This window comes from Limulus polyphemus, unplaced genomic scaffold (genome assembly GCF_000517525.1).
Source record: "Limulus polyphemus unplaced genomic scaffold, Limulus_polyphemus-2.1.2 Scaffold2803, whole genome shotgun sequence".
In the NCBI taxonomy this organism is placed as follows: Eukaryota; Metazoa; Arthropoda; class Merostomata; order Xiphosura; family Limulidae; genus Limulus; species Limulus polyphemus.
The window spans coordinates 37,775-48,790 of NW_013668413.1; the positions used below are offsets into that span (position 1 = coordinate 37,775).

At 29.5% G+C, this 11,016-nt stretch overlaps 1 protein-coding gene across 1 annotated transcript in view; it reads left to right on the plus strand.

Moving 5' to 3' along the window:
- Window positions 1–214: 214 nt before the first annotated feature.
- The window catches only part of LOC106467937 (pre-rRNA-processing protein TSR1 homolog), a 50,051-nt gene continuing 39,249 nt past the window's right edge, over window positions 215–11,016 (plus strand). The window contains exons 1-4 of the mRNA XM_022396165.1: window positions 215–331; window positions 2,313–2,425; window positions 8,251–8,329; window positions 9,474–9,590. Coding sequence (XP_022251873.1) covers window positions 215–331; window positions 2,313–2,425; window positions 8,251–8,329; window positions 9,474–9,590 — 426 coding nt within the window. The remainder of the gene's footprint in view (window positions 332–2,312; window positions 2,426–8,250; window positions 8,330–9,473; window positions 9,591–11,016) is intronic.

The window sequence follows — 11,016 nt, forward strand, 5'->3', positions numbered from 1 at the left end:
CAATTAGAAAGTAAGATAACCTGCTTGAATTCAATTATTTTAAGCATGCTTTTTATTTAAAAAATGTTTCACCAGGTATGTTAATCAGTTTAAATGTATAAATATTTTTAATTTTTTGTCATTTAGGATTATACAAACTTTAGTTACTTTTGTTACTGAAAGAAATTAAATACATAAGTCAAATGTAATTACTTTTTAAAACATTTTTTTGCTCATGGTAAATATTTCTTTCCTTTGCATTCAGGCTCTTCAGTTGCGAAAGAAAAAACGGGAAGAATGTTTAGCTAAGAAAAGATCGTTAGGAGGGATTGGAAATCCTCCATTCCTAGTGGTTTGTTTTTTGCTTTTACAATTCTTTGAATATATTTAAGCCCAGAAGAAATTATTTAATCCTTAGCAAACACATTTGAATAAGAATTTAAATAGAAAATCAGATGACACCTTATTGTTAAAATTTGCATAAAACAAAACTTTTCTAATTAACAGAGTCTTAGGAATAATTATAAAAATAGTGTGAAATTTCATATTTTAAATCAAATTATTGCACATTCAAATATTGCACAATTATTTTTATTTTAACTTTTTAAAATAATTGGGTTGATTTAAAAAGCATTTAAAAATGTTGATTAAATGATAGGATTGTTGTTTGATTTAAACATCTACAAACATTGTGCTTTAGAATCTTGATATCTTTTTATGGTTTTGATCTTGCAAATTACTGAACATTTCTAGCACTTATATCTACAGTACATTACATAGTTCATGCTTATACCTTGTATTTAAACCAACTGAGCTTCCATGACAAAAATATATCTTGTTTGTGTTATGAGTAGTATGCAAGTACTACACATCTTACTCTTCTGTTTCAGTTTTTCCAAAATTTTCATTTGGGATGGGCTAAATTAGCCCTAGATGTTACTTTTAGTAGCAGGACTCAGTCAAGATGTCTATCTATGATTTCATGAAATAGTTGTATGTTAACTTGTTTATGTGGATCTACTTTACTGATGTGTCATGGAGCTAAGATACCTCTGGATACTTGTGATCCAATTTTGTGATTGTTTGGCTGTAGAGAGTGAGTGAACTGAGAGAGCAGTTTTTGCAATTTTAATAAGATTTATTTCTGTCTTGAGAGAGCCATGACTTGCTTGTGAATTTTTTCTTGATTGTTCAGCCTGTTTACCATTGTGCCTTGTATTTTAGTTTATTACACCCCAGTAGTCTTCAGCTTGTTTCCAAGGGTAGTTTATTTACATTTTCTTGGATTAAATCAATTTTTTTCATTTGCCTTTCAGTTAAATACAGCTATTCATTTATCTAATTTGATCAGTTTATTTTTGAATTCTTTCAACAACACCAATGAGAGACCATCCGTCATTGTTAAGATTTAATTTTTGTGTGTGTAAAGAAAGTGTTTTTAATTCAACAACACATTACGACTCGTCTCTTTCATTCAATCTGCCACAAGTCATTACATCTATCCCTCCAAATACTAGGTCCACAAAACTCTTAATTACAGAGATCAGGTAATTTTACAGTTAAAATATAGTTGATTAATACCGTAATTAGAATGGTTTGATCTTTACCATTTATGATCTATAGTGAAAATTCCTTTTAAATTTTCTTTGAGCTCACTATTTAGCTTTGCTCGTTTCTAGCATACATTGTGTTTAATATATTCTCATAAGGTTTCTAGGTAACTGATAGGCTTCTCAAGGCCATAGTACACATTGAATTTTTTGATAAGATACCTGTACATGCAAGACTATATGAAATCAGGAGTTGTGACCATTTTAGGCTGCTATTTTGTCCTTTTTGGTACATTTCCTTTTATGTTTGTCTAGCTGTCCTCATTTTCGACAAGTGGTTATTTTCAGTAGATATTTTCATCTAGTGAAAAATGTGAAGATTCCTTCTCATTGTTACCTCCACTAAATAAGAATGCATATTTTAGTTCAGATGCTCATATATGTATAAACCTGTTTAATAACCAGTTTTAAGAATAAATTGAAATTTACTCTACCTTTTGAAATATTTTTAATGCTCAAAAGAAAAAAGCTATGCATTGAGCTAAATCAGAATCAAACTGCAGAGACAAATTTAGTTTAAAATGAGGGAAACTAATTTCATAAGCTTAATCTTGTGTATTATAATACATGGTTGGATATGTTTTATTTTTAAGAACATGATTATTTAAATATTGATATTTAAACTTCCATTGTATTTTGTGTGTGTGTTTTAAACTTTTAAACTGGATTACTTTAAAATTACAAATGTGTAACTTTTTTTCTTCTTCCTTTTTACTGGAACAGGCTATTGTTTCTCTGTCTGTCTCAGGAAGCACTGAGAATCTTCTTGAAGCTATCAAATCCTGTGACAATGAAGCTTGTGTTACTTATAGTAAACAAGGCCATTGTCATATCAGGTATGTTACTATAAGTCAACAAAAATATAAAAAAAAAGTTTCTTATTTGACTATTTTTTGTTGTTTAAACTGTGTGCTTTTGTAAGGTAAAGTACTTTTAATGGTTACTCATTGCATTTGGTCAGTGGCACTGAAGAAGTTCTGTATGTATCGACATTGTAAGCAAGTGATGCAAGTATTTGTACTAAGGGTAAAGATTCCTGTTTTTGTTAAACTTCAATGCATAAAATTTAACATTACTGTGTTAACAAAGTTAAAATAATCATTTTCCACACATCATTGACTATCTAAAGAATCATTGTTGTGATAGCTCTTCATTTTGCTAATTAACTTAAAAAACTCAATAATTGATCATTAGGAACAAAAAAGGAGAGGGTGTGAGGGAAGCCTTAATAAAAATAAGTCCAAGAAAATTATACAATGATTGTCCAAAATTGATTTCTTTTAGCTATGTTTTGCTTGAACAAATTTGTTAATTAATTTATTTCTAAGTCTATGTTCTCGTAATTGTTTTAATGTTGCTACATGACTCATGCAAACTGTCTAACAAATACAGTTTGTTAAATTTGAATGTGCCCAGCTTTTTGAAATCTCTTATGTCTTGCCATAAGTAATGCTAAGATTGGGTTGAACTTAGAATTTCTGAATTTATAAGTTATAAGTTGCATCAATCTCAAAAATCATAAAATTTAGTTAAATTAATTTTCCTTGGGTTACATGTTTAATTATATTCAGCCCCATGAGCTAAAAAGAGGAGTTGGATGAGGCATAAAGAATAGAGAATAATGCCAAAAACATAAAGAATAGAGTCATAAATAAGAGAGTAAGGAATACACATTGTAAGGATAAAAAATAACTACTTGATTGTTTTTATTTTTTTCATCACATAGTCCATGTCATCACGTTTGTTGACTTGCATTCAAAATTATATTGAACTACTATTTTATGAATTTATGTCAATAAGTTTGGTATCAAATTGTAAATTGTAATTCAAATTTCAGTATAATATGTTAGTTAATTAAGTAAATATTAAAAAAACACAGCTAAACATCGATTTTTGTGTGTCACGTGGTATGTTGAATGCAGCACTCATTCAAATTAGATGTTTGTGATGTCAATATACAAAATCTACAGTTTTGTATGATTTAGGAACTCAAACTATTCATATTAACAAACTAGAGTATAAAATAAGAACCTCTTATCTTTTGTATTGCTAAGATATCGCTCCTGTACTGAATCAAAGACAGTGGGCCCCCTGCTCACCTCTTTCCATTTTTGGAAATGGTCCTTTATATACACTTACTTATAATATGACATGAATAACCAATCAAAAGCTCAGAATGTACCCCTAGTGGTTTTCTCAACCATTTTGACATGTTATAGTGCTAATTTTGTTCTTTTTACACAAGATTTCAAGCAATGAGGTATGTCTTTAGTGAGCTCGAAATTTCATATTTTTTTAGACCCAAATACTGCTTAGTTACTATGCTTGATAAATTATAATGGAATTCTATGGTGTCACTACAGTAATTTAAAATGTATATATAAAACCTAAAAAAAAATTTCTTTTCACATCCTCCATGTGGGAAATTTCATAAGGCTTAGTAACCTATGACAAGCGGCATACGAGTACAAAGGTCGTAACTAGAAGAGATAATTGTTTGCTTTACTTCTTTATTAACTGTTCTATGTTTTAAGAAAAATAAGTATAAGAACTTATTTGTAAATAGAAGTAATGTACTTGCATATATATATATATAATATATAATAATTGAAATGTGACTGTATTTTACAAAATACTAGTCCACAGCCAAGACAAGTCAATTTGTAAAGACTAAAGGTCAGTTATATATTATTGGATACGATAACACGAGTGCACATACGATGCATCATTGTAACTTCTGTATTGTTAACCAGTCATAGCTGGAAAGTCAGTATAATAAATATACATAAATGTGTAATGTTATGAGATTTAAGCATTTAGACTAAAAATTTATGTTTTCATGTTATAATTTGTAGTCATTATAGAACTAAAAAAGCATAATTTATATTATTTTCCTAATTTGTTATTGAGGTTACAAAGTCGGTCAACTCAAACCAACCCGTACAGAAATACAGTAGTGAAATAACAAATAAAATGTACAATTTTCTACAAAAATTTTATAATTATCTGGAGACTATAAAGATTTCACATGTTCTAATGCGTTAAAATAGTTTTAATCTTAAAATCAAAATTGCTTTGCATGTTGGATAGTCAACATTCTGAAAGAAAAAGGTTTATGAGAAAAATCTTAATATTTAATTTAAAAACCTGATATTTTGAGTACGAAAAACTTGTAATGTTTACCAATAACCTGCAAAATTTTGTAAAGATGTGCATACATTATCAAAAATCATAATATAATTACTCTCATGGTTACAAGACGGGTGGATTCCACCCAGCCCATAATGGAAGGGTTAAGTAATAGCTAATGAACATCTCTACGAGATATAATCTCTTTGTGTTGTATCATTTTCACTCAAACAGTGAATGGGAAGCATTTTCACTTGTCTGTCCGCTTACTTAGTGTTTGCAATTTCTCTTCTGTTTCCTAGACAAGTGGGGACTATGTGCTACATTTTATGTGTTTCAGTGTTGGTGCTGTTGACAATAAAAATGTCATTGTGAGTAAACCTATTGTTAGTTACATGAAATAACAGCATCACAGACACAAGCACAGTACCAGTGTGCTCTGTCTGCTGTTGTCAGTTATTACAAAGACCAGGCCATCACTAAAAAAGGAGAAATCAAGAGTCCCAATGTATTATGAGAATCATAGTACTATTAAATGGCTATAAAAACATTAGTTTGATTTTCTTGGATTAAGATATCAGTCTTTTTTCAAAGATTGGTGATTCTGATTTCAGAATCTTTAGGTTTTGTTCCTCAGGCACGAAAAAGAACAGTTTATAATTTCTCTATCATGACCCGAGGGCAGTGTGAAGTGTTATTACAGAACGAAATAAATGTGTTTGACCTGCTGTGTTTGTACTTTTACTGTGAAGAAAAAAGCATGAAGGTAATGAATACATTTGAAGAAGTTTGTGTAAAACTTCCACCTTTTCCCCTTGTCTCCATGATTTCAGACTCTGTTTATGTGAGAAAATTTTCAAATGCAGTTGGTCTAAATGCTTCATCATACTTAAATGTAAATCTTGTCATAGTAAGGACACTTTTGTATTTTGTCAAAGGTGTTGTTAAGCAAAAATGGTAAACCTACTTAGGCTAGAATGTATGAGAAATAAGGATGGAATAGTCATTGATCCATACTAGGACTGACACAACATGCAATACTGCAGATACTTGAGAATATTTCATATATAGTTCACAAAATTGTCCTAGAGACATACAAATATTGAAAAAGCAACATGCCCAACACTTAACCACATCTAACAGGTGTTATCCTTGAACCAGCAGGGCACATTTTGGCACTAGATGTTGATTCTAATAACAAATTCAGTCAGTTACTGAAGGTTTTATTGCATTATTCAGTTTATATGGAGAGCATTCACACACACATACCTACTTAAAATAGCCCAGTACAATAGAGGGAAGCTGTTACACGGAAGTATTTTCTTTACAACTGCCAAGAATCTGAATGGAATAGTGTATACTGATTTAGAGGAAACAATAAGTACAAGAGTTTCAAGTTTAAAAACAAGATATACTTTGGTAAATGAAATTTCGAAGTGAAATCTTTTCACCAATGATACTGTGAAGAAACTGCATACTTTATCTAGAGGAATTTGTACTGAATCTAGGCCCTGTCGTTTATTGTACAGATGATGAGAGGTGTTGGACTATTAGGTTACAACTGTACAAGAGACTTGATAAATGCTGTATTGCAGAGTTGCAATATTCTCTTTAGTAAACTGGTGGAAATATACCAGGAAAATAGCATTTAAATCTGAACACAAAGAACACAAGCATTTCTAGAAATAAGTGCTCTAAGTCTTGGTCAATAGGTATGTGTGAATCATATAATCACTGTATTGCTGCTGTTGATAGCCCAATGAAGAATATTAACTACAAAGATAGCCCAGTTTCAATTGATGTGTCATGTGAATGTTTTTTTCTTGATTGTTTTTAGATAACTTTACAGTGCTTTTGGCATCATCAGTCTAAAGAGAAATGTGGAGAATAATTTCTGCTGCTACTATACTACTCAAATCCAGAGAGAGAAAAAAAGAGGTGTTCATTGATTATTAAGCCATCCATGCAAGAGAACTTTGAAAAACACCAGATAAGGTCACAGATGGTTCTCAGATTACAGTTTCTGCTAGAACACAGTTTGTTGTTTTGACAGATGTATATAAATGTTAACTTTTTCAACAATGATGCCTGTGCCATACACATGTAAATTTTTATAACCATTTGCAATGAAAACAAAATGCAGTCTCACTGGAAGGATCAGACATTCCCTGTTTTGGAGTACTCAAAGATTTTTGGAACAAGTATGAAAGAGTTCCTAAAGTGATCAGCTATTTAGAGTGCAAAGTATTCTACCGAGCCATTCTCATATTATCCAGCTTCCACATCAGACTTGCTGACATAAGGTTCACTCAGTCTACTACGCTTGCAAGAACCTCATGTAAAGGAGGAACAAGTCTAAATGTTTGAATGGGTTGGTGTGTGGTGTCCAACCATTCATGTCCAACAACAAAGGAGCTTTACTTGCTATAATGTACAGGAATCAATAAAACTTCATGCAGCAGTTTAAGAGAGTTTGTACTGCTAGAAGAGAAAGAGATCATTCAATGTGATAGAGACAATGACAGTGAACATAGTTTTCAGGAAGCTAATGATGACCTTCAATCAGGATATGACATTGATGAATTTGAAGATGAGCCATATTAGGAAAAGAACTGTAATAATTATTTACAGGGGAAGTCAATATTACATGATCTGGTTATGAATTTTGGGCTGTGAGCCAGTTGGATGTGTAACAGTTGATACTGTCCAATGAAAATTTAAAGAATTAACAAATATTTTAAATAATTGAGAATAATGCTTATTTTTTTAAAGAGTAAAAGACCCTGCCCCCCATCCAACTCCTCGTAAAATAGTGCTAAGGCTACTCTAACACAATTATAAAGTAGTTGGTCTTTATTGTATCTTCACTTAAAGTAGTTCTGTTTTCCTATTTTGAACAATTACTTAATTATATATTTAACTTTTGTGTACACTTCAATAAAAAATGGCAAGCTGATTTACTTGTTAACAATTCTTAAAATTTTAACTGACCTAACAGTAAAGCATAATTGTACTATTTTAGGGTTGTAAGTTCATCATGCACCAAAAGACATGTTGATTTTGTATTATTTTTTTTATTTGTGTTTTTAATTTCTTTCTTTTATTTATGAAGATGTAACCCAATTTTGAAAACAAAATTTATTTTCTATAAAATATAATCAAGTGAGAATAACTTGGCCCCTCATGTCGAGAAAGGGCTGGTAAAAATGTATTTTTTTTATAGAAAGTACATTAACTGTAGTGGGAATTGATTACCAAACCTTTTATTGCATTAATGTGTTATGTATTTTGGACACAAAGCATGAATATTCTAAGTTTATTAACTTGTTTGCAGAATTAGCATAATTTAAGCCTGAAGTTATGAATATAAAAGTGCATTTCTAAAGCTGATTTTTGTATGCTTGAAAAGTAAAAAGTTTAATGGATGTTAAAATTTTGCAAATAAGCTAAACTATATATATATTGCTTATTTTTTATGAATAAATTTTAAAATATTTGGTAATTTTATGTTGTTTTTTTTTGCATTACTCAGCGTGCCACGCTTCAAACACAGATATACTTTCTTGATCCCTCGATCTGGTGATGTATATGCAATTTTAGATGCTTCAAAGGTAAATATTGCATATTTATGATCTTTTGGTATTTTGTTTACTTAAATAATTTTTTTTCATAAAAGTTTGACACATTTATTTCTTTAATTTGATTTAATAATTTTACTTTCAATTGAGTAAACAAATTATTATAATTTATTAAAAATATAGACTTCTTAAAAGCTGTTGAGAAAATCAGAAATCTTTACTGTGTATTTCATACAAAGTTTGAATTAAGTCATGTAAATAAATATTTTAATAAACTAATTTGTATTTAGAAAAATTTACAGTGCATGTAATTTTTGCATTGTTCTTGTATGACAATTTTAAGCAATAATCGGTAGCTACTATACCACTTTTCTATTACCACTGACAATGATAATGAAATGAAGTAAAGTCATCATGCATACATGAATCAAATTTTTTTGTAATTTAATAAAAAGTTAGCAAAGAAGGCTTATTAATGTATGTTATTTTTTCACAATCGCTGATACAAATTTTGTTTGCAAGTGATCACTTTTAGTATGCACTGTGTGATAAAACTTTTCAATAAGAAAAGAAAAATTCTTATACAGGTGAAAATATGGTTTAATTTTTAAAATTTACTTCAAAGTTATGAGAAAATTAAACATCAGAAATTAAGTCATAAGTCAGCATTACTGAAATTGCTCTCTTAAACTTTGAATGACTTAATGTAATACATTATACACTTTTAAGCACACTTCATTTCAGGAAAAGTTTATTGATGATTCTAAATAAAAGAAATTATAAAAATGATTAAAGTTTTTAAAACTTTTCTAAGAAATGAAAGAAAATGTTGAAACTTTAATATTTAGCAGTATTTGCAACCGATAAGTATGCTGTGTTGACGATAGTAATGTTAGTAATAGAAACCTTTTAAATTATATAAGTTACTGCAAATGTGAGTTTAACTAGTTTAATCTTACCTCTTCTAGCAATGCAATACTGGGGGAATTCATTTACATATAGTTGTAGGAGATAAAAATGCTCTTATCAATAAAGTGAAATTTAAACTTTATTTAAAAAGCCTGTAATATGTTGGTTGTCGCACGGGAGTAATGGTCTGAAAATATCAGATTTTAAAAGTATGCAATAATTTGAATTAAAACATTAGATTATTTCCATTTTAATTTTTTTATTCTAGGTTGCTGATACACTGATACTTCTCCATTCCATAGAAGAACCTATTGATGAAAGTGGCAAAACTATCCTTTCATGCTTGTTTGCTCAAGGTTTACCATCAACTGTACATGTTGTTCAGGTAGGACTCCCACAGTTTGATTTTAGGTTTTTGCTTTCCAAGCTTAACATGAATATTTTATTCGAAAGATTTATTTAGATGCATGATTGCTTGTGATCTGTTTATTTAGAATACAAGATTGTGTTGTTGGCTTATTGTATAATGAAACATTGATGTTTTGATTGTGAATTATTTGATTTTTATTTACTTAAATCCACTGTAGCATGTACACATGAAGTTAAAATGTAAACACATGGTTGAAACAGTGGCATTTCTTGGTTTTTTTATTTAGGTTAGCATAAGAGGTTAACTCTTTCAGCACAGGCTTGGTCCCTGGGACAGACCTCGTAACCATTTTGTGCTTGTTATAGTTTTCATGCTATAACTTTGAAATTAGTGAATGAATGTTAAAATTTGGCAGATTATCAGTAAACATTACAATACTTTCATATGCAAAATATCAATATTTTTAATTAAGTCTTAAGGTTTATAAAGCAATGTTATTCTCATGTTAATTTTTTCTTTTTGCATGTTGCCTATCTATCATGCAAAGTAATATTCATTTTAAGATTAAAAATATTTTTATGCATCAAAAACTTTTGAAATTTCACATGCAAAATCTTTATAATGTTAAGAAAAAACTTTATATTTTATCTGTTATTTTCAGTAATTAATCTCTGTATGGGTTTGGTAGATTTGATCAATCTCACAACCACCATAAAAAATTAGGAAATAAATATAAATTATGCCTCTTTCATTCTAGAATGAATACAAATTATGTCACGAAAACATAAATGTTTAGACTAAATAGCATAAATCTCATAACATTTATTATATTGACATTTCAGCCGTGCCTGGCTAACAATACAGAAGTTACAATGACACGGCTCATGTGCACTCATGTTACCATATCAAATAACATAAAGCTGACCTTTGGTCTGTGCAAAGTAACTTGTCTTTTGCTGTGTGTTAGTAGACTGGTATTTTGTAAAATACAGTCACATTTCAATTATTATACATAATATATATGCTAGTACATTATTTCTATTTACAAATAAGTTCTTAAACTTATTTTTCTTAAAACAAAGAACAGTAACTAAAGAAGTAAAGTGAACAATTATCTCTTCTAGTTACGACCTTTGTACTAAGTGGTTGCTAAGCCTTTAAAATATTTGCACGTGGAGGATATGAAACAAAATATATTTTTTAGTTTTGAATAACTTTTATTTGAAAAACTAAAAAATGATAAATTACTACATTAATACCATAGAATTCCACTGTAATTTATCAAGCATAGTAACTAAGATGTATTTTAGTTTAAAAAATATGAAATTTTGAGCAGACTAAAGACACACCCTAACTCATTGAAATATTGGTTAAAAAAAAGGAATGGTGCCAAGTTCGTTAAAATGGCTGAGAAAGCCACTATGGGGACATTCTGAGCTTC